This window comes from Podarcis melisellensis, assembly GCF_964234715.1.
Source record: "Podarcis melisellensis genome assembly, chromosome: 7".
NCBI classification, from domain to species: Eukaryota; Metazoa; Chordata; class Lepidosauria; order Squamata; family Lacertidae; genus Podarcis; species Podarcis melisellensis.
The window spans coordinates 37,377,778-37,402,138 of record NC_138539.1 but is presented as its reverse complement, the minus strand read 5'-3'; the positions used below and the strand labels follow the sequence as shown (position 1 = coordinate 37,402,138).

The following is a 24,361-nucleotide window of genomic DNA, read 5'->3' as shown; positions in this document are numbered from 1 at the left end:
ATGGACAACATTAGAAAATGGGAGACGGGCTGTCGTTAAGGATTGATTTTGCGCCATCCAGCGGGATAAAGTTGCATTTCTTATGACACAGCCCTTTTTTTGCCTCTGCCTTCCTGTGCCGGAGCGGGGGGGGGGGGAACCGGCCTCGAGAACACCTGGCAACAGCACAAAACAACTGCACGGCTGAAACAGGACAAAATCTTTTATTGTAATTGTAGTTCAAATGTCCGCAGAACAGGGAGGTGTTCCCCACCTCCTTCTAGCCTCGCCAAGCAAATTCTCTCTGCTCCTCAAAGCGGCCCCGCGCGCCATCGCCTTTTCCCCCCCGCCGGACTCTTATGGGGTGCAACACTCGCGGAGGCGCACTTCCGCCGGAAATACCCGTCCCCGTTTGGGTCCGCCACGCTCTTTCTCCCACGGGGTTCTGAGCCTTGCTTGCCTCGAGTCCTTTCGAGGGGCAGAAACGGCGGCATGTTGCGCGAGGTGCCGCAGACCCTGGTGGTGGCCGAGCTGCTGCTCACGCTGCGGGGCGAAGGAGAGGCGGAGGCAGGAAGCGACATCCTCTGCCTGTGCACGCGAGCCTTCGTGGAGTGAGTCGGGGAGGGGGCGAGGGGGGGGGGAGCCGGTGTGAGCGGCCAGCCTGAAGGTCTCACTCGCTTTTTTTGCTTGCTCGTTTATTTCCCGCCTTGTTCCCTGACAGGGATTCGAGGCGGCTTAATTGCGGGAGAAGTGGCGCCGAGGAGTGTCCTTTTGAATTCCCGCGGCTTCTGAGTAGTAGCAACCTGGTGGTGATGACGGCAATGGGTTAGATCCACCAGTTCACTGTTTCCCACCAAACTTAGAACAATAACATGCCGCTTTGGAGAGCGCAACCTTTACTGGTGTAAAGATCTTCACAAGCGGGTGGGGGGGCAAGGGTTAATAATACTTTTCTATCTTTGAATTGTTTTCTGCAGCACCCCAAAAAATCACATTGAAGTGGGGAGGGGGCGTCATGCACCCATTGATACCCCCAGGGGTATGCGTACCACACTTTGGGAAATCCTGTTCCTGTTTTAGTTGAACTTCAAGTACCACTGAAATAGATGGGACATGTTAGTCACAACTAAGTCTCAAGTACTTTAGTGGGGTTCCAAGCTCAGCTAATTTAGCCTGGATTTCAGTAATTATGAGGTTCTGCCACACTTTTGCTAGCTAACAGTGGGGTGAAATGCAAGGGGTGCCCCCCCAGTAAAGTAAGGTAAAGCTGCTATGTGTTAGACTTCTCATGTTGTTGGCATTTGTCTGTCTCAGGATACAATGGAAGTGTGTGTCTTTGGGGGTAAAGTCAAACTTTTGGAGAGTTGCAGCACCTGCTGTGGCTGTAGAGACTGATATGGAACAGGCATGTTTTGTGGCAGATTAGGCCGTCTGGTTTTGTGGCTCCAAGTGCACCGTGGTGTTTCTTCTCTCTGTGCTCCTCCCAGTGGTCATTCCTCCATTGGTCACTGGTGTGGATGCACCTGACTGTCCGTCTCCAGGCACTGTGATTGTCTGGAAAGGATTCCCATACTACGGGGTTAATGTTGCCAGCCTTCATGTCACATTTGCAGGCATCTTTGTAATTTAGAGTTGGTCTGTCAACAGGCCTGTTGCCTGAAGGCAGCTCTCCATAGAGCACATCCTTGGGGATTCTGCCATCTTCCATTCTGTGTACATGAGCAAGCCAGCATAGATGCCACAGAGACAGAAGTGCAAACATGTGGGGAATGTGAGCTTGGGAGAAAACATCTTTGTTTGAGACTCTGCCCTGCCATATGGTGCCCAAAACCTTCCTGACACAGCACTTATGGAAGGCATTGAGGTGTCACTCCTGGCGGGTGTAAGCTACCCATGACTCACTTCCATAAAACAGGATGTTGGTCTTTGTCAGGCTGCTGGTGAAGCCAAACTCCATGTAGGCTTGGGGTTGATGAGTAGGCTTGGGGTTGAGTCTCTGCAGAGTTTCCTTGCACTGTCAAGGTTGCATTATCTACAAACCACATCTTGTGGATAAGAACCCATTGCATTTTTTGTCTTGGCATGGAGACGTGCCAGGTTGAACAGACCCCTGCCACTTCTTGAATGGAAATACACACCATTTTCAGTCAAGCTGAAGGCATATGAGAGCAACAGAAAGAAGAATATGCCAAAGAGAGTTGGGCTATCTATACCTTGGGACAACATTTCATACATTTGATGAAATGGGATGTAGCCCAAGAAATAAATTCTTTAGTCTTTAAGGTGTCTCAAGACTCTTTGTTGTACATGATGACTAGTTTCAGGAAAACTAAAATTATAGCATGTTGTGTAAAGAAGGCCTTTTTTGCATGCTTTCTTTGTCATCTGCTATTTTACTTCCATATTCCATTGATGGCCTTAACAGTGACATGTATTTTTATTTTATTCCCTAGGGATCGAAAACTTTACAAGCTAGGCTTGAAGGGGTTTTATGTCAAAGATGAAGGTGACAGTATAGGTAAGATATGCTCAAAATGTTGAATTAACATTGTGTGCATTGCAAAATAAGTTGTTTGCACACCTGTAAGGTAGAGAAACTTGAATTAACAAATTATAGTTGTATCCCTGCTATTAATTTATCAACCCAATGCTCAGATACAGATTTTTCAAAGTCCATATAAGAAAATGTAGGTGAAGACTTTTGGAAAAGTGAAGAGAACGTATATATGGAAAGTGTTACAACAGTAGTTTTGCTTGAGTAAATATATTGTTCCAAACCACATATGAAATCCGCTTGAGAATCGGCAAGATAGGGTGTCTTTAGCTTTGTGAACCAATGTAGTATTACTTATGAACTACATACACATCAACCTGGGAGTGAGCCTAGATTAACTTACTTCTGAGTGAACGTGCACAAAATTCCACTCTTAGTGTTACACATGTATGTGAATAAACATGGATTCAAATCACTGCTAAGCACTTCTACCCAAGGCTATCCAATACAGTGGTACCTCAGGTTACATACGCTTCAGGTTACATACGCTTCAGGTTATAGACTCCGCTAACCCAGAAATAGTGCTTCAGGTTAAGAACTTTGCTTCAGGATGAGAACAGAAATCGTGCTCCGGCGGCGCAGCAGCAGCAGGAGGCCCCATTAGCTAAAGTGGTGCTTCAGGTTAAGAACAGTTTCAGGTTAAGTACGGACCTCCGGAACGAATAAAGTACTTAACCCGAGGTACCACTGTATCCTGTAGCCTGATTCTAGTGATTCTTATTAGATGGTTACATCAGTACCTGAAAACAATTATATCTCAGAACTCGCATCTAAAAGCCTGCAGCCATAAAACGGTAGGAGACTGACCAACAACCAGTTGGTAGGGCATCTCAGCAGTGCCCCTTTCCTGCATTCCCCCCTATCCCAAGAAACTGCTGTACAAACTGCTGCATGTGAATTCTGTTTAAGTTTCTTGACTGGTTCCACAAATAATTATTCATTTTAGTTAGTTTACTGTACAATTCATACTCCACCCGTCAATGAATTTTTGTAGTGATTGTAGTGCTGTCCTGATAGTATTCAGGGCAGCATTGCAATCTCTACAGAAGTTGAATGATAAAAACAGCAAGTTGGTAGCAAGAGCAAAGCAGCAGAAAAGAGCATAGCAGCAACAAGAACAGGCTAAAAATAATTTAGCTGATATTTGTAAAAGGCATGGGAGAATAAGGAGGACATGAGAATAGGTGCCTGTGAACCTCACATGGAGATAACATTTCACAAACAGGGACATGGACAAGGGAAACATGGTATGGCTGCTGGCTGCCTTCTTTGTTACATAGTTTTGCATTAAATAGAATATCAGGCTTAAAATATTTTGCAGCTGGGTTCTCATATAGACAGTTGTGTGCCTTTGGTATCTAGTCTTCATGACTGTGAGATCCTCTGGTTCTTTTCCCCCTTGTATTTGTGCCTGTAGGAAGAAATCGTGTCTGCAGTAGGAAATTGTGCTTTTAATATTTTATTTAAATTCATGCATTTTGGGAACTTTAGCTTTGGACTAACAGAGTTAATCTAAGCATGGAATCAATCACTGAATATACATTTGAATCGATTATTCACTTACATTTGATATTTTCAAGAGAGCATCTTCTCAAACTTCAATAAACATCAAATGCAATTTGCTTTAAGGGAAATTAATCACTTTTCCTAAGGAACTTGGTGTACTCTTTTGAAACGACTGCCACAGGATGCTTGCTGGGGAAAATAATTTGGTATTGTAATTCTTCTGCATTAGAAATCTATGACTGACAAAAGTAAGAATGAAAATACAACTTTGTAACTTAGTATTGTGGTTTACAGGGGAAGATCAAGTAACCACCGAGGATGAAGAAAAAGACAAGAAACATAATTCCTTTGGGACTGCTGATTTATCTAACAGTCATGCTTCTGGAGTGGAAGACATTGAACTTGATTCAGAGGCTGAACTCATGAAACGCATGGGCTTACCTGTTCAATTTGGCAATGCAGCAGCCCATAAGACACTGGTAATAAAACCCAATGTATTTTCTATTCCTTTGTGCTATTTAAAGTTATTGGAATGCAGGTGGCGCTGTGGGTTAAAGCCTCAGCGCCTAGGACTTGCCGATCGAAAGGTTGGTGGTTCGAATCCCTGCGGCGGGGTGCGCTCCCGCTGCTCGGTCCCAGCGCCTGCCAACCTAGCAGTTCGAAAGCACCTCCGGGTGCAAGTAGATAAATAGGGACCGCTTACCAGCGGGAAGGTAAACGGCGTTTCCGTGTGCAGCTCTGGCTCGCCAGAGCAGCGATGTCACGCTGGCCACGTGACCCGGAAGTGTCACCGGACAGCGCTGGCCCCTGGCCTCTTAAGTGAGATGGGCGCACAACCCCAGAGTCTGGCAAGACTGGCCCGTACGGGCAGGGGTACCTTTACCTTTTTACCTTTAAAGTAAATTTAGTACGTTGCATTAACAAACCCCACAAAAGAATTTTCAGGAATACATTTCTTTTTCCTCCTGGCTCTAGAATTAAAAACCAAAGTTAAATGAGAGAGGGAATAGGAAAAATGGGCTTTTAAGAAGTGTGACAAAAGAAAAGTTGAGTTGGAAATAATAAATTGGAAGGCAAATGCATTCTTGGCTGTTAATCTAAGAGCACACCAAATAAGATAGCAGTTGAATATTATGGGGTAGAATCATAGAATTGTAGAGCTTGGTAGATGTGTCGTTTGTGATTTTCTGGCTGGGTTACAACCAAGCTATAACATGAAAATTTGTGAAATGAATTAACCAGGTAACCATATTGAATCAGAATCTGTTGAACAAAGTACATAAAAATTGCATTTATGCTTTTTCATGCTGAATTTCAGGCACTTGAGAATATTAGTAAGAAAAGTCAGAAAGTGAAGAAGAAGAAAAAGAAGAAAAAGAAAATGCTGCAACAAGATATTTTCACAGTAATGCAGGAATCATTGAAAGAAGATCTTGATGAAGATGACCTGTCTCTTTCTGATGATCACTCTTCAATTAAAAAGGGATCTGAGAATGACAAGAGCTGTGAAAATGGAGACCTTTTACTTGATGAGTTTCATATGAAAGAAAAATGGGAAAAGTATTGGAGTGAGTATGGAGAAGGACTTCTGTGGCAAAGTTGGCAAGAGAAAAATTTTGAACTTTTGTCTATTACTGAGCCTTGGAATAATCCTGAAGTAAAGGAAAAGTGGGAGCAGCACTATAATGAACTATACTGGTATTACTGGCAACAGTTTCACTACTGGGCAAGTCAAGGTTGGACTGTTGACACCACACATAATAGTGACCTGCAAAATAGTGCAGGGGAGCTGGAAACCAAGCAGTCAGCAGAAATGCAAAACATTGCTGTAGACAGTGTTTGTGTAGAAGTGCTACGCTCCAGCTTAAATTCTCAACTCGCATCCAGTGCCAGCTGCAAGGAAAATCCTTCTCCAAATGATAATCACTGTAATAGTGACATTCTTCCTGAAATTAGTAAAATAAATCTAAACTCTGAAGAAACAGAACGGATCAAATTGGAAAATGCGGATGATTGTAATGGTCAGAGAGGACTGAGCATAACAAGCATTGAAAGGTGTTGTCCTTGTGATATTGCTCAGACTGTGAAATGTGATGAGGGAACAAGAGGAAGTAATGCGTCTTCTGAAAATGGATGTTCAGACAAGCCAGGTTGGTATACTAGGTTCCCTTTCCCAGAAGGCATAAGACCCTGTGTTTGCAAATGCTAGGAAAGAAATTCCCTTGCAGCCACCCCATATTCTGTACTGTGCATTTCTCCATTGAGTGGCACATATAAAAACTGCATTATTTTGGATGTTTTATTCCCCATTCTTTGCAATCCTGTTTCCCTTTCGCTTCCCTTTTCCCCCAATCCTGCAACTCACATTCTCAGCTGAAGAAGTGTAGATGACACATCGAAGACTTTGTGTCTAGAGCTAATCACTTTGTCTTTCAAGCATCCTAGACTGCTTTGGAACACAGGTATAAAAAGACCCTCTCCCTGTGCTCTCAGTTGACACCACACATAATAGTGACCTGGAAAATAGTGCAGGGGAGCTGGAAACCAAGCAGCCAGCAGAAATGCAGAACATTGGTGTAGACAGTGTTTGTGTAGAAGTGCTCCGCTCCAGCTTACATTCTCAACTCGCTTCCAGTGCCAGCTCAGAGATATTGTCTGTCTACTACATTCCTGCACTGAATCCAGTAGAGAATAAATAAGTGTGCATAAGCAGCTACTTCTGCAGCCTGGAATTCTACCTATCATTTCCAGGGCGGGTAGGGATTAGGCATTTCTTCTCAAAAGGGATATGTTTTGGACTCAGAAGAGTCATTTGCAAAATGTGAATGGTCTTTAGAATATTGTTTACAAAGTGAGCCTCACATCCATATTGTGGTCTTGGGTTTCAAAGGTTATTTAGCACCCAGATGTCTCACTTTGAAAATATTAATCTAATAGAGTGATTGGTTCCATTTTGCAAGATGTACAGGTAATGACCTTCAGTCTGTGAGGTGGTAAAGGGGCAAAGGGTGTGTGTGTTCCATCCGCATCCACATGAAGGGAAACTATTGTTCAATCTTCACTTAAGACAAAGCCCAACCTTGCTTATCTGAAACACCCCTAATATTCTACCCACAATTCCTCTGATCTTTCCACAGAAATGTTTGGTTTTCTTGCAAGGCATTTCTACCAATTTGAGGTGCTATCAGAACATACTGCAGTGCCCAGGCACCTCCCAGCCCTGTCACTATTTCAGGAACAGAAATCCAAACATTCCTGAAATGCTAATGTTTTCAATTCAGAGCTGGCTACTTGGACTTTGTTATACTGTTGTTTGGAAAGAGGCTCTGAAAGAATGGCTTTCTGGTAGTTTTGAATTTTAAATGCCTAGATCAGATACTTAATGAAGCAGAGGCTTTCAGATTGATGGAAGATTGATTTGTTTTGCCAAATGCACAGTCAACAGTTTTGTCTTAACACCAGATAGATTGATGAGTGCAGTTGGGTTCCTAATGAAAAGCAACTGGAAAACAGTATTCCCGCTGTGAATTTGGTGAAAATGTAATTTTTTAAATTGAAATTGCTTTCCTCATACAGGAAATGAATGACTGCGTGAAGATTGCTGTTTTATTGTATTTTTTTATATTTTGCTGTGTTTTGTATTATTGTTGGCCATCTTGAGCACCGTGGGTGGGATACAAATTAAGCAAGCAAACAAATAAAATTCATTAACACAGGGATGAGGAACTTGTGGCCTTCCAGATGTTGTTGGATTTCAACTCCCATGAATTGTCAACTCCCTGACTATTGACCATGAACGATGGAGCTGATGGAGTCTTAAAAACCTGGCAGAAAACAAATTTCCCACCAGTGTATCAAATCAATGCTTTCTCCCCCCCCCCTTTTTCCTTCTTAGTTTCACAGGGGTCATCTAGATCTTGTTCAGATGCCACAGGAGGCAGGGGATCGCACAGTGATGGTGATGATGGTGATGATGATGAGCCACCTGAACGCAAACAAGTCAGATTAAAGAGGAGGCAGGTTATCTATCATATCTTTCGCTTCTCCCATTCACATTTGCGTGCCTATATGGTTTAGTGTACAGTTGTACCTTGGAAGTTGAACGGAATCTGTTCCAGAAGTCCGTTCGACTTCCAAAACATTTAGAAACCAAAGTGCAGCTTCTGATTGGCTGCAGGAAGCTCCTTCCGTGTCACTTCCAGGTTTGTGGCATTCGGGAACCAAAATGTTTGAGAACTAAGCTGTTCGAAAACCAAGGTATGACTGTACTTAATAACCCTTACTGGCTGCTGCTGTATTGCCTTTTTCAAAATGTTGCTGCTTTCATGTTATTACTAGTGATTTAAATATTCTGTGAAATATAAGGCTGTTCTCTTGGGTCTATTTCTATTGAAGAATGACTCACTATAGTTTAGATCAGGGGTCTGCAACCTTTTTCTGTTGGGGATCACGTATCAGTGTTGGAAGGTGCCAAAGCCAGCATGGCCAGGCATTTCCTTCTCCCTTTTCTGCTCTCACTTCTCTGTCTTTTCCCTGCCCTTCCTTGCTACTCAGCAGGCTGCTAATAGACAGACACAGTTGCTCTGGCCAGAGGGTTGAACAGATTACAGAACAGATTACTTGTACTTTTGAAAATGGGCCAAAGGCCACAGACAGTGGCCTTTGGAGCAGCAAAAAAAGCTAACACTATTCTAGGCTGCATCCACAGAAGTATAGTGTCCAGATCCAGGGAAGTAATAGTACCACTCTATTCTGCCTTGGTCAGACCACATCTGGAATATTGTGTCCAGTTCTGGGCACCACAATTTAAGAATGATGTTGACAAGCTGGAACATGTACAGAGGAGGGCAACCAAGATGATCAGGGATCTGGAAACGAAGCCTTATGAGGAGCACTTGAAGGAGCTGGGCTTGTTTAGCCTGGAAAAGAGGAGACTGGGAGGAGATATAATAGCCATCTTCAGATATCTTAAGGGTTGTCACATGGAAGAGGGAGCATGCTTGTTTTCTCCTGCACTGGAGAGTAGGACTCGAACCAATGGCTTCAAGTTACAAGAAAGGAGATTCCGACTAAACATTCAGAAAAACTTTCTGACAGTAAGAGCTGTTCAGCAGTGGAACAGACTCCCACGAGAGGTGGTGGACTCTCCTTCCTTGGAGGTTTTTTAGCAGAGGTTTGATGGCCATCTGTCATGGATGCTTTAGCTGAGATTCCTGCATTGCAGGGGTTTGGACTAGATAACCGTTGGGTGCCTTCCAACTCTTAAGATTCTATGGGTTCTATGAGTTCAAGGTTGTCTCCTCCCTTCCTGGTAGAGATAGCTAGACTAATGGTTTTGTACGGTTACTTTTTACCTTTCACTGAAGACCCTAAGTCTCAATTTGAAACAATATTGGGCACAAAACTTCGGGTAATGCTGAGAAGGCATTTATTAGACATCATTGGGGAACCCGGCTGTGCGAATTTCTGACCTTGTAAACAAGTGATAAAAGTCCTTATTTGAATTCAGTGGACACTTTCTTTTGCTTAGCTGCTTTAGAAATCGACTTACCCTTCATTTGAAGTCAAAATAGGCAGCTGTTTTGTCTCAACTTACTGTGAACTGTAGTGACAAATATTTTGTTTCTTTCTAGCCATGAATTGGATGCTGAAGAACATTCCCAGGCTGATCCAGAAAAGATTTGCTGTCTTTTGGGACTCAAACATGGCAGAGGACAAAAGTAATAAGTGTTCTAATGGTTTCCTAAATCAGGGGTGAGGAACCATTTCAGCCTGACCACCTTGCCTCTTAGGCAACCTGCCAGGGGCTGCATGCCAGTGGTTGGCAAAAGTGGGTGGAGCAACAGGTGTGGCTCTTGCCTTTTTACACTAGGCTACATTCAACCCATGCAAAATCTAGAGGTTTCTACACACCTTTGCCATTCAAGCAAGTAAGATGCAAAAGCACTTCAGGAGCAGGCAGAGCAGGGTCAGTGAGAAGTGTGACTTGGAAACTATCCTGAAGATCAGATAGAGAATCCTGGAGGTCCACATTTGGCCATCCCTTCCTAAAAGTGATGCTGCTTATGGTTGCTGGTTTTATGTGTAGAATATGTCCTTTTCCTAGGTTTTCCTGTTGAAATACTATGGGTGTTCACTTCCTGCATCTTCTTGATATACTAAAGTTGTCACAAATGACAGATACTTAACCTTGTTCATAATTACAAAAAGAAAAAAGAAAAACTAAGACCATGTGGAAGAATGTTGCTTGTTTATAGTAAATAGTTATATTTTTCCACTAACAGTTCCTATGCGATCCATTTATATCAAAGGTAGAGAACTGGATCTGGCCAGTGGGCCAGACCATGATCTCCCTCGCCCTGGGCAGGCGATGTTTGGTAGCTTACTTGTCAATCACTTGGCTTCACATTGATGTTGGCTGTCATTTCTGCCCTTGCATATGTCTTGCAAAGTGCTACTCGGTACCCTCTGGAGAAGCCCCTTTCAAAGTACTGCACAAGATAGCACTTTGTTCACTGTTGCCAAGTCCCTTTCAATCATCTGATCAAGGTCTTCTGGAGTGATTTGAAAAGGACTTCTAAGCTCCTTTCAAAGCACTTATACTTGCAGTACTTTGCATAAACTGATTGGTTTTGCCTGTAAATCACCCTTCAGCTGAGCTGGATTTTAACCTGTCCCACCCCCAACATCATATATGACATCAGGTATAGGGCATGTGAGAATGGCATGGCTGAAATGTCATTGCAGACCAAATGGGGAGACTTGATGGGCTTAATTAGCTAGGAGGCTTGAAGGTTCCCCAGGCCTTATTTAAATACTTGAGTGATTCAACCCAAGATATATTCGTACAAAATGCATTAAAGCCTTTTGGTAAGCTATAAATGTATCACAGTATGTATAAAAGCAAAGTTTACTGCTGTGACTCCATTAATTTTTTAGGCCTATTTATGTGGCAGTGTTGGCATGCTTATAAAGGGGGCTTTCAGTTGATGAAGGCACAGCTAATAAATATACTGTGAAGCTGAGCAAAACTTCTCCCCCCTCACTGAAAAGGTTGTTTTTAACTTTTATTCTGTTTTCTCCAGATACAGAGACATTCCTGACTTCAGTGAAAGAAAAGTGAGTCATCTCAATAAAAATATGAAGTTTAAATCAAAATTCTTGGACATGCACAGAACAGTCAAGACCAAAAGGAAGCATATATTTTTTACAGAAGAACCTGAGACAGGGGCAGTTAAAAAGAGCAGCATATTGATTAAGGTCAGTATTGTGTATGGTATGTTAATAGTCTTGAACTTGGGATTCTGATGTTAAAACCTGTGTGTCTGTTGGCTCTTAAAAACAGTGCAAGGTTGTGTTCATAATTTAGAATGCTCTTAGTTGCTAGTGAGAGAAAGAAAGTCGGTACAATTTTATGTTTCTTACTGTGTACTAGATTATGTAAGTAATTAAATTCATATTAGTCTAGTAAGGACTGTATCTTGAGAAGATACTTCAATGTTTAGGAAGGACGCAGCCCCATTATACCATCTGGGATTGTTCCCGGGGCATATACAGGACCTGAGATTTTACCATGTCAAAAGCTTCCTACATATAGATACCCTGCAGCTGCCAAGGTCATCTGATGTGGTGGTGCGTCATGTGATGACTGTACTGCATGTCCATCCTAATGTTTTCATTGGTTTGAAACTGCAACACAATGTACCCAAGGACCAGTTTGCGCAGATAAAACAGCTTGTTTCTCTCTGCAATGGCATTGTCCACTTACATCAAGGTTCATTGTAGACATAACATGAAACTATCAGGATTAAGGCCGAGCCATAATTTTTCAGCAACTTGGATATCACAGTAAGCAGTGGTGGAGTGGAGGAAGAGCCCTTCCTGGGGGTGGGGGGAGTCTACGAGCCTGTGAGGTGAATGCTCCTGAATGCCAAAACGTAGTGTTCCTTTGTAGGGTTCTGTTGACGACTTTCTCCTTTTACTTAGACTGCTGAAGTAGCGATAATCTCCCTTCAGTAGCAAGTCACATTTCTGCAATTGTTTGAAATGTGGTTCTGTAATACATGGTCTTCCTAGGTAGAAAGCTTCTTGAAACAAGTGAATGAGCCTGCGGAAGAGATGTCTCAAGGCAGAGTTCACCCTCCTTCTTCCAGTAGTGATTCAGAGGAACAGGAAAATGTTGCCAGCTCACAAAATAATTTGGATTCTCCTAAAAGTGACCTGCCGTTCTCCAGTTCAGATTCTGTTAAGCGTGGAGGAAACAGCACTGAGGAAAAAGGCAAAGAAAATCTGGTAGTAGCAACAAGTGACTGGAAGTTCCAGGAGCCTAAGGAAGAGGCAGGAAGAGAAGATGCACATCCTTCAGGAAGAGAGTTAGTTCCTGTGGATATTCCGGACTACCTGCAGGTGGAAGCAGAAGGTATGTGATAATTCTGAGTAAAAGCTTTAAAAAGTGTGTGTCTGTGTGTATGAATCAGAAACTGTTGATAAGCCCCCAAAGTCTTAAAAAACCCAAAATTAATCCCCTTTTTATTTGCAAGAGAGATTGTTTGGTGATGAACAGAGTGCTACTTCACCAGCTACTCCTTTGAATAAAAATACAGGTAGCAACAACTTCTGCTGGAAATAGATGTAGCAGGCTGATGGGGAGCATGGAACTCTGCCTGCTTCTGTGAGTTTGCTTTACAAGAGAGCAGTTCCAACCTATAGTAGAGATCTTCTTGGTCCAATGAGCAGTTTCTTTCTCATGAAATGTTATAGGATAAGCAACATAGGTGTTAGGGGGAGTTTTGCGTAAAAGGTTTTGTTGGTTGGTTTAAGAGAATTTCTGTGTTCTCTTAAATTTCTGAAATCTCTGTGGAAGAAAAGAATGTTTTGGTTTTCATTGTACTAATTTTTGTTGAAATGTCTTTGTATGTTTTCAGATGCTTCTTTTGCTACTTAATTTTTTTATTTCTTATTCCCAGTGAATAAATTTGTAGTGAATTTCACATTTGATTACTACAGTAGATGCAGCAATAAAGCAGATCTCTGTGGCTTTTTTGTTTCCCTGTTGTAATATCAGCAGCTGAAGTGAACAATTACACTAATATTTATTTCAGTTTAATGGATTTTATTGTATGTTATATTTTACATGCTGTTGTCCCTGTGATCACTTTGGGACTCCTCCTGGCTCTCTGAAGCAATGCATAAATTGAACTGAAATGAGTAATAAAAGTAGTTTAGATTTTTCTTTGTGTTCCTAAATCCATTTAAGAGAAATGAGCTAATTGCAAAGTATGGTTTTCTTTGGTTTAGGTGAAGTAAAAACTACAAACAAGAGGAAAATCAAGATAATACCGAAGATGAGAAACAGGTGTGGGCAGCCTCTGCCTCCTGAAATAGTTGCTGATCCCGAATTGGCTAAATACTGGGCACAGCGGTATAGACTGTTCTCTCGATTTGATGAAGGAATTCAGTTAGACAGAGGTAAATTCATATATTGATTGGAAGCTACTTTGTTTTGAAGTGATTGGCAAGTTCTGTAATAGACCATTCTACACATGTAGATCATCACTTGATACTTCAGTTGCTAAATGTTGATTGTGCATGTGTGAGCTATATACTTCACTGATTTTTATGTTCAAGCTTGTCCTTTTTTAAGTATAGAAATATGACTACTGCTTTCTTCCATTAGAGGGATGGTTTTCTGTTACGCCTGAGAAAATTGCAGAGCATATTGCGGATCGTGTAAGTCAGTCCTTCAACTCTGACTTAATAGCAGATGCATTCTGTGGCGTAGGAGGAAACGCTATTCAGTTTGCCTTGGCAGGGAAAAAAGGTAAACATTTCTGTTTGCTTCTTTTCTCTTATCCACTGTGTGCGCATTCATATGCTAGCGTTGTGGTAGATATATATAGAGAGAGAGAGAGATTGTGTATGTGTGTGTTCTAGTTAAAGCTAAAGATTCTTACTAGGGGACAGATCTAGTCTTTGCAATTGGCTAAATTCCTCCTTCCAGTTCCCAGTGTCACTTTCCATGTTGTCTTGAAAGTGTTGGATACTGCCTCCACCCTCCACTGTGTGGATGTAAGAGGAGGGAGGAATCTGCAGAAATGCTTTTGCTGCTTTCACTAGTGAGATCCTCCAAGAGATGGAGTCTTTTTTTCCATGACGATCTGAGTTCAGCCTTACGCTTTGCTTGCTTAGAAAAATCAAACCATTATCAGCCTAGTTTAGAGTTACACAATATACACCGGCCAAAAAAATTATACAAACACAGAGAAAATATAGTGGTGTTATTCCAGCTTAGGTGATTGGTTGTTTATGTGGCACAAGTACTAATTCCCACTGCTTCCTTGCTTTTCAACATACATGACTGCTTGAATTATTATTATTTTTTTAAAAAAACCTGCGTTTTAAAAAATACCTTGTTCATTCTTTTTAGTAATCGCAATCGATATTGACCCTGTGAAGATCAGTCTTGCTCTCAACAACGCAGAAGTCTATGGAGTAGCAGATAAAATAGAGTTCATCTGTGGAGACTTCATGAAGCTAGCATCCAGTTTAAAAGCAGATGTTGTGTTTCTGAGCCCTCCGTGGGGTGGGCCTGAATATGCTTCTGCAGAAATCTTTGATGTTCAAACTATGATTCCTCCCGATGGATATCCTTTTTCAAGTCACTTGTTCCACAAAAGTAAAACAAATGCTGTTTTTTCTTACAGGGTGACCGCATATCACATATTATGCTTTCTGCCATATATCATTTCATCTTATACATTAAATTAATACCCCACCCTTCCTCCCAAAGAATTATTTCCAGAGAAATTTCTATTTAGTTGCAAGGGGCTCAGATGATCTGAAAAGTGTAGTCTTAGTTTCAAGTTGCTTATATTAAGCTTTATTGTGGGGGGGGGGGGGTTTCATGACACACCTTGGATAGGAATTCCAGTGTCATGAGTTAAGATTTTTGTACTGTTGAATGATTGGTGATGTCCTTCTTCAAAGCAGCTGATGACAGTGTTGCAAACTGATTCTTGTAAATCAAATGTTCATTGCTGTTTCTCTCAGGAGAGATTTGGGTACTCTGACTAACAAGAGATTTTATTTTATTTTAAAAAGTGACTTTCTTTTCAGAATTGGTCCTAATTAGGATGTTGCCTTTATAATGCTGACAACCAGATTTCTGTTGTTGAAGAGGTTTTGTTTGAGTTGGCATAAAGTCTTGTGTAATCTGGGAAATTTCTGTAGTTGCTTTAAAAAAAAACACCACCACATTTTGACAGTTCCTTGTTCTTAGTTTTGACTTCTGTTAGACAAAAGATGTTAAATTGGTTCATAGACTCCTAGGGCTGAAAAGAATCAGATACTTATCAAATCTCACTCTTGCTCCTGTGGCGAGATCACCTACTAAATCTAATAATTCCTTCCGGGTTAACATTTCTGAGTTCTTATAGGATGATTTTACATGTGTCCTAGATGATTCAGTAACTAATTCCCACATTGAGGACCTAGTGTAAAGGGCAGTTTCAGGTTCCCAAATTCATCGCGACCATCCTTTCAGATCTGTTGTCCATATGGTATGAGTGAGGGTTAGAAACAGTTCTGTCTCTGGAGAAATACCTTCTTTTTCCTTGGCAATCACTCGTAGCCGAGTAAGATTGTCTTCCATGAAAATGGTCTTAGCAGTTTGTCTGTAAGTGACTGTGGAGATTGATTCTGGATTTGCACATCCTTCCACAGTGAGGACACAGGTTTCTGGGTGAGAGTTAGATCACTGTGAGGATTTGCCAAACGTTTCTCCCTTTCAGCCTGAGTTCATGCTTCTTCAAAGTCCATGTCGCCTTTGGTAGAGCCTGTTCTCCAATTGGCGGGCTCGGTGTCGCCAGTTGTTGGTGTTTATACCAAATTTTTAAGGATTTACCTTGTGATAATCTATAAACCTCTTTTACTGTCCACTAGCATTATGCTTATCATTCTTAAGTTGGGAATAGAGTAGTTGCTTTGGAAGACGATCATCAGGCATCCGAACAACATTTGACAAGTAGTTTGGGCATGGTCAGTACATGCAGCAGAAAAGCTGGGAATTAGGTTGGAGAGACCTAAAGTGGTTGCATGGAATATACCACTTAAACTGCAAGGGGTAGGGGGAGACACGTTTCTGAAAGTGATTAACACCTCTAAATTGAAAATTAGCATAGCAAGAAGAAGGCTAATCTGAACAATACTTCTTGCTGATTTGTTAATGCTTTGTTTTCATTTTTATACTTGCAAATAGTTGTGTTTTGCTTTTTACTAGAATATTTAAAAACTATACAGTGGTACCTCGGGTTACATACACTTCAGGTTACATACGCTTCAGGTTAACAGACTCTGCTAACCTAGAAATAGTACCTCGGGTTAAGAACTTTGCTTCAGGATGAGAACAGAAATCGTGCTCCGGCGGTGCGGCAGCAGCGGGAGGCTCCGTTAGCTAAAGTGGTTCTTCAGGTTAAGAATAGTTTCAGGTTAAGAACGGACCTCTGGAACGAATTAAGTACCGTAGATTCCAGCGTATAAGATGACTTTTTAACCCTGGAAAAGAGGTTAAAAAGTCGGGGGTCGTCTTATATGCCGGATATGGGCGGAGCGAGTCCGCTCCGTGCCGGGTGACTTTCTCCCAGCGCAGAGCTGCCCAGCGTATTAGGCGACTGGGCTTATAAGACGAACCCCCAAATTGGCAGCTGCAATTTGGGGGTTTGTCTTATAAGCCCAGTCGCCTAATACACTGGAATCTACGGTACTTAACCCGAGGTACCACTGTACCTATCTTGCATTCTGAAGTGGTACAATCCACTCTGCTACCTCATCCTTCTGCTTGTGTAGACTAGGGCCCTCATCAGAATATCACTCATGGTATTCTGTATATACCTGTGGAAGAATGTGTGTTACCTTAGTGGACTGTCTTACTAAAAGAGCCATCCCCATTAAAAGAGTATTTGCTTTTTCTTCCTTAACACATCTGTACATTTGAAATTTTCAAGCTGTCGCAAAAGATTACCAGCAAGATTGTGTACTTTCTTCCTCGTAATGCTAACATAGATCAGGTAAGTTTTAATTTGCAGGTTCAGGAGTAGTGCTGTACAGTTGCTAATCTAGAGACGTAGGGTGGAATTCAGTGTTGCGCATTTGCAGCTTGCCAAAAGGAATGATCCCCCCCACACACACACACATACTCTGTTCTGGGGACTCTCCCCACACCCACTCAAGCCATTTTGGGGGGCAGAGGTGGGGAAAGCCCTGTTGCACAAGTGAAAGTCCTTAAGCAAGGCTTCTGCTGACTGAATTCTGCCCCTGAGCTGCGAACAGACATTTCACCTCTGCCCAATGGGCTTAAGTCTCTGTCTTTCACCTTCCATTTCTTCCCACCTCCATCTACAATATGGCAATAACACTGACCTACCTTACACGTTTGTTGTAAGGAGTACTGAGAGCCTATGTAGAATGTGGAAAGATTGAATATTATTGTTATCAAGCTTTCTCCCTGTATAACAAGGATGGGGAATCAGGTGGCCTCTATATCTCCAGTCCTTCCCGACCTTGCCCCTTACAGAGTGGAGCTGACGGGCGTTGGAGTCCAACACCTGAGGGGCTACGGGTCCTAGAATGCTAAGCTTCTTCTGTAAATATTTTTGTTGTAAAAAAAAGTAGGCTCTTTGACATTCAATAACCTTAGAAGTTTGGGCAGAAAGGACCAAAGGGAAACATGATAGATGTTGAACAGCATAGACAGTATGGATAGTGTTTATCATTCTGTGCTAGAAACTGAGGTCACTCTGTGAGATTGAGTGGCGGAGCAGACAGAAAGAAAAACATAATTTATATCAGTGAGTACACGAAAAGTTAGCAAGGACCGCTAGCTTAGATAGCATTTTTAAAGGGTTAGGCCACTCCATAGGGGCTAGGTCTGTAAATGACTATATAAATGGAATCTCTTTGTTCTGAGGCAATGTAACCCTAGATACTAGTTGATGTGGAGCAAAGAACTCAGAGAGCTGGACCAGGTGTAATTTTTTGGCAAAGACAATCACTAAATGTTTTGCTGTACTGGGCTGGTGCAGCTGCAACTTTTCCAATGCTAGTAATTATTTAAAAGTTGGAAATTGTATTATTCACTTTCTCACTTTGCACACAGATCTCTCCTCTTTTTACTTAAGGTTTTTTGACATCTAAGCATTCTGATCATGGTTAAGGGTGTTCCCAAGCCCTGGTCATTTAGCATTAAAACCTTGTTTTAGGAATGTCTTCAAGCATGGCTAGCAATGAAAGGCTTGCAGGCTGCACATCAGAGATCCTGAACTATACCTGTTATACCTTGTACTGGGGTCTGACATCACACTTCAAAAGTTTGGACATCATTACTTTGCATTTTCAGTTTTCTTACAACATTTACATTGCTGTAGATGTAGCAATATACAAACCCCCACAAAGTTTAATATAAGCAGTTAACAACCAAATCCAGCCTTAAAATGTTGAAGATATATAAACACTGCCTGAAGGGGCAAAGGTGATCAAACTTGAATTATTGTCAGTTTCTTTCTACTTCCTCTAGAGGGAGCAGTCATACCAAAAAGATACAGATAGCATAAGTAAATTATGCATGCTGTGCTTTTAAACTAAGCAAAGAATGAACTGTTTGGTGTTTGCTGCTGGCTTTCTTTATACACTTTTCAGGACAGAGTTTTCAGGTTGTGGGATACTTCGCATGAAAGTATTTTGTTTAAAAAGCTCAGAACCACAAAAGCAAAGTGAAGGTAAACTAGGTCAACAAATGTTGTTTTGTGGTGTTTGTTATTAGACATTATGATGTTTGCTCATGATGGGGACTTAATAGCAACTTGCAGTAAAAAGTACTACTTCAAATGCAGTTTATATGGATGTACACACCTACCCTGGAATAGGACAGACTTTTATTAAAAGTTCATTGTATGTATGTTTGCACACACACATCCAGACCACTATTCCCAGTGTGCTGTCATTTCTGGAACTGATCTTTCTAGAAGCTGAACATTTGGGCTTACAATCTAAGCCATTGTCTGTTCTTCAGTTGCAGTTCTAGGTTTGTTGCAATAACAAAGTACGTAGAGAAAAGCAGATACTTATTCCCTCAAGATCATGAGCCTTTTCCCAAGTTTACATAAAAGTCTGCTGAGATATTGCAAATTCCAAAAGGTTCCAAAAATGTCAGATCTTGCTAATGTTAACAGAGATAAAAACTGGTAGCACATGAAAAAGCATAACTTAAAAATGTCAGTGATAGCTTGTACAATCACATAGGAAGATGGTCCCAAATGGGCAGGTGTGTCAAGTTAGCAGGATGTAATCACAGGTAAATGTGCATAGGATGGCATCTTTGTGGCGAGGGACGTGTCAAGCTTGGGATGCTCAGATATGTTTTTCCTAAGTAATCTTTGCTGCACAGACTATACAGATCTCATCACTGATAGCATTATTTGCACAAGCATAACGGATATCCCTTTCAAATATCAACACAGCCTCCACATCCAATTCTATCCTAGGAAGCAGGAAGATTTGTGTGTGTGTGTGTGTGTGTTTTTCTTTTTTCAGATAGGGTAACTCAAATTCAAACCATTGGAGATGATCACAAACAAGTTTGACTGGGTTCAGTAGTCTATAGGCAGGCACTCTGGAACTATACATCTCCATGTCCTGCAGATAGAGAACATGTACACTGAGAACAGAAAGAGTTGTGAAATTTATTCCATTAGGCGCAGCCCAGGCTGTGCAGCAAATGTGGGCATTTCACATACGGATGCTCAAATTTGTGAGAAGGTCCCATTGAGCTTTACAGGGCACACATTGGCCATCTGAGGCTTTGAGATGAGGGTGTCCTCCAGACCATTTGGGAAATTTCCATGTAGCACCTTGCCTTAAGCAGCTGGGAACTGGAAGTGACGTATATTTGTATGACGATCCCTGCTTCTTTTAATTGATGGGGTGAACAGAAATTCATTTTCTCTAAGAATGTTTATTTTTATTTTTGAGAGTTGCATCTCTTAAATATAATCCAATCTGTTTCTCCCTAAAAGCCTGCTGTGCTGCCTACATGCACATGTGTTTTAACAAAACAAGTGCGCATAGGACAGGAACTGAGTACCGTATTTTTCGCTCTATAACACGCACCCAACCATAACACGCACATAGTTTTTAGAGGAGGAAAACAAGAAAAAAAAATATTCTAAACGAAACAGTGGATGTATGATTTTTGTGGTTTGTGCTGTGGCCACAGAAAAGTGATCTGACGGTGAGTTTGGGGTAGCCCAATGCAAAAATCCTGAGGATCCATGTGGATCCATGCTTTGTAACCACATTTTTGCACTACTGCGGCCCCAGGCAACAGTGGGTGCGTGATTTTTTTGGTGCAAGCTGTAGCCATGGACATGCTATGTGATCTGATGGTGAATTTGGGGTGACCCAGTGCAAAAATCCTGAGGATCCATGTGGATCCGTGCTTTGTAACCATGTTTTAAGTGGGGAGGGAAGGAAAAGCACTCAAGGGACAAGGAACACGCGTGGGGTGGGTGGAGAAGGATGATGTTAATAATGCAGAAGAGGGGTATAAGAGGAGAAGGCTCCTCTCCTCTCCCGCTTTGGTCCTTTAAAGGCTCTGCTTCTCTCCTTCCTCCCTGCTGAAAAACTTTGCTACTATTTAGCCAGCTGAGTGGGAAGGAGAGAGGGACAGAGAGCCTGCTTGCAGTGGCGTAGTGTGGGTTGTCAGCACCCGGGGCAAGGCAAGTAATTTGCACCCCCTAACCCGTGGATTTGCACCCCCTAACCCATGGATTTGCGCCCCCTAACCCTAACCCCCAGATGTTGCGCCCGGTGCGGCCGGCCCCCCCTGCACCCCCCACACTACGCCACTGCCTGCTTGCGAAAAACTTTGCTGCTATTTAGCGAGCTGTTCTCTCCCTCCTCCCTGGCTCGCTGAAAAAAACAGCTCCGGACTCTTGTAAGCGACTCCTCTCCCGCTTTGCTCCTTTAAAGCAAGCAGGCTCTCTGTCCCTCTCTCCTCCCTACTCAGCGGCTCTTCTCCCGCTTTGCTGTTTCAAAGCGAGCCACGGAGGAGGGAAGGAAGGGGAACCATAGATCCTCTGCTCAGGACTGCAGCAGATCCCCCCACCATCCATAGGCATTCGCTCCATCACACGCACAGACATTTCCCCTTACTTTTAGGAGGAAAAAAGTGAGTGTTATGGTGCGAAAAATATGGTAAATGCAGTTTCCAGAAGCAGTTAGATTGTATTGAGGATCTTGTGTAATCCAGTTTTTCCCCTTAACTATCAGGGTTCAATGAACTTTAGAGAAATCCACTTGCAGTAATATAACCAGTCCACACAAGTAGATCATGACTCCAGTCATTTGTACATAAGCAAAAATGGAAACTGCTGAGATATTTGGGGAGTCAAGATAAGTTAGTAATTCCTTAATGAATCACTGCACCACAGACAAGATTTTCCCTTATCTAGCAAGGAGGTCAGGAAGTAGCACTGGGAAATGAGAGGGTTTTAGTAAACCTAGGTTTGTCACTGGGAGGGTTTATATTCAATCAAATATGCTTCCTTCCAGTTTACTCTTTTACTACTTAAGTGCTTATGCTGGCATGTCATGAATTGATATTGTATCCAAATACAGCCATGGGAAGAGGCATTAGCCACATTCACATGTCACGTGGTTTGCAATGCACAAATGAATCACAGCTGCTTTCCTTCTCCCTCTGAGTGTTGGGAGAAAACAAACCATTCTGGTTTGTGCTTCATTTGAACCAGGGTTTGTAGGTTTGTTTCACTCCCAAATGATATGGCTACAGATTGTGGTTTGGTAGGGCTGAGACAAACCACAGTCCCTGATTTGGATGTAGCACTAGCCAAAGAATGTGATTTGCTTTCACCTAACCATAGCAGGGAGCAGGGTAGTAGGCGTGATTTTTGTATGCATGGTAAGCTATGGTTTGTGCTTCACAGTGACATGTGAATGTGGCCAATTGGTGATGGAATTGGCATTAATATAGGCACCACATAATACAAGTAGTCGGTTTAAAGATGCCAGTTTAAAGGACTTGTCACCCTCTTTTTGCTATTAAAGGGGGCCATGGGTCACTGGTAAATCATCTGCTTTGCACTCAGAAGCTCCCAAGCCCCATCCACAGCATCTCCAGGCAGGGCTGGGAGAGAACACACTCTGAAACCCTGAAGAGCCGCTGCCAGTCAGTGTAGACCGTGCTGAGCTAGATGGATCTATAGTCTGACACAGTATAAGACTGAGCTTCCTGTATTCCTAAGTGTCAGCAGTCTGGTTCCATTCTAGTTCGAATGGAACATATCCTCTTTGTACGGGCCTTGCTTGCCCCAAAATGTCCCCCCCTTTTGAACAAAAAGAAACCTGTTTCCCCCCACACCATGGCCTTATCAATGAATAGAGCTCCTTATCTATGCCTTCCTAGCTGTCCCTGTGTATGGAACAAGTAGCATTTATTTCAACTTCTTATGGGCTTGATTGTTTCCCCAGCAGAGGCTTATAGTCGCCTATCAAAGATCTTGTGGTAGTGGGTTTTCTGAAACAGGTTGGGCTAGATGAGCCTTCCCGCTTATACTACTACTACTAATAACAACAACAACAACAACAACTTATTCTTTATATGCCACCCATCTGACTGGGTTCCCCCAGCCACTCTGGACAGCTTCCAGCAAATTCAAACATCAAACACAGTAAGACATCAAGCATTAAAAACTTCCCTGAACAGGGATGTCTTCTAAAAGTCAGGTGTTTATCTCCTTGACATCTGATGGGAGGGCGGAGGCGACTGCTGAGAAGGCCCTCTGTAACCTCACAGTGAGGGAACTGCCAGAAGACTCTCAGAGCGGGACCTTAGTGTCCAGGATAAATGATGGGGATAGAGACACCCCTTCGGGTATACAGGGCTGAGGATGTTTAGGGCTTTTAAGGTCCTGAATCTATTACCATCTCGGTGTCACATTTTGAGTTATTTAACAGTTTTTTCTTTCTTTTTACTTTTTAGGTAGCTTCCTTAGCTGGGCCAGGAGGAAAAGTTGAAATAGAACAAAACTTTCTGAACAACAAATTGAAAACCATAACTGCATACTTTGGTGATCTAATAAAAAAACATGCACCCTGACTTATTTATGTGAGTGAACCTGCTTGTCAAGGCAAAACGTATTATCCCAAAGCTTTGAAGAATACTCCCTTTGCCTGTTATATATTTTACAATCAGTGGCTCCTCTAAAATATTGTCATTTTGTTAATTAATGAAAAATGGTTTAGAATGCCTGTTGCAGTTATCAATAAAATATTTTACAATAAGTCTGAAGGATTTTCTAAGTGATTATCAAAGTAAAGTGTGAAGTGGATTAATAATTAGACTTCCATTTACATACACAGAGCAGTGAGGCCATTTCCCAAACATATTAGCTAGATTAGCCTCCAAGGATAGACCATCTGAACTTCCTGCTCTCTTGTAGATGGGAATAGTTGCTGCAAGATCAAACTTCACCAGGAAGTAGACTATAACAGAGGGGCAATGTCTGCCCATATTTCTAGACCACCACACCTCCCTATTTGGAGCAAAGGCCAAATCAAGGGTGTATCCCACTCTTCCATGTGTCAGGAAGATAACCACTTGAGACAGCCCATGATGAAATCCTAAACTGGGCCCAGAGCATGGATTTTGGCACGGATGCCAAAATTCTCCAGCCCTATGCTGGAGACCACCTCAGTTTGGGAAGCTGTTGGGAAGCAGGGTCCCTAACCTGTCTGACCCAACACCAGATACAGGCCTTCTACTCCTGCTCCATAGGGTTTCCTGGTAATGGAAAATGAACTCTGGTAGTCCACTGCAACTCCCCCTACCAAATCTGACTAGGTTAGCAGGCAGAGCTGGATCTGGCCCACCCAGGTCTTGATAAAATGCAGTAGGTCAGCCTGCTCATCCACAAGGGATCAGCATGATCCTATGGCAAACAGACCCAGTCTTTTAACAGCACCACCCCCAGACTGTTGGTCACCGTGGTGGAACATCCAGAGATACCAAGAATGGAGAGGAACTCAATAAGGGACCCACCATGCAAGCACCTGTATTCCCTCCCCTGGTGTGCTCTACCCTGGCCATGCTTGCCCCTCCCCCTGAACACTGAGTGTCAGGGACTGGAAGGGCTCTGAAGAGTGTGGTGGAGGTAGGGGACAAGGGGAGTGACCCAGAAGGGGACCAGTGATTTATACGAGGTGGGGTGATGCTGCCTGCAAGGCAGGATCTGGGGAGGAGGGAAAGTC

At 42.5% G+C, this 24,361-nt stretch overlaps 1 protein-coding gene across 2 annotated transcripts; it reads left to right on the top strand.

Moving 5' to 3' along the window:
- The first annotated feature begins 383 nt into the window (after nucleotides 1–383).
- Nucleotides 384–23,395, top strand: TGS1 (trimethylguanosine synthase 1). 2 transcript variants are annotated; one of them, XM_081917522.1, is made up of 13 exons: nucleotides 384–590; nucleotides 2,433–2,497; nucleotides 4,334–4,518; nucleotides 5,358–6,189; nucleotides 7,935–8,055; nucleotides 9,673–9,759; nucleotides 11,125–11,299; nucleotides 12,116–12,458; nucleotides 13,337–13,507; nucleotides 13,716–13,859; nucleotides 14,466–14,682; nucleotides 17,025–17,103; nucleotides 23,094–23,395. In XM_081917522.1, the coding sequence occupies exons 1-13, from the start codon at nucleotides 472–474 to the stop codon at nucleotides 23,208–23,210; spliced, it is 2,655 nt and encodes an 884-aa protein (XP_081773648.1). In that variant the 5' UTR covers nucleotides 384–471; the 3' UTR covers nucleotides 23,211–23,395. The 2 variants fall into 2 exon arrangements, with proteins under 2 accessions (XP_081773648.1, XP_081773647.1); XM_081917521.1 differs by lacking the exons at nucleotides 384–590; nucleotides 17,025–17,103; nucleotides 23,094–23,395 and having other exon boundaries at nucleotides 2,203–2,497; nucleotides 14,466–14,821.
- Nucleotides 23,396–24,361: the final 966 nt, after the last annotated feature.

Excerpts from the sequence above, each read along its gene's own strand:
- TGS1 (XM_081917521.1), top strand. The coding sequence starts at position 2,218 with ATGAAATGGGATGTAGCCCAAGAAATAAATTCTTTAGTCTTTAAGGTG. Across the intron at positions 2,498-4,333 it reads AGATGAAGGTGACAGTATAG|GGGAAGATCAAGTAACCACC; the intron begins GTAAGATATGCT and ends TGTGGTTTACAG. Across the intron at positions 13,508-13,715 it reads AGGAATTCAGTTAGACAGAG|AGGGATGGTTTTCTGTTACG; the intron begins GTAAATTCATAT and ends TTCTTCCATTAG.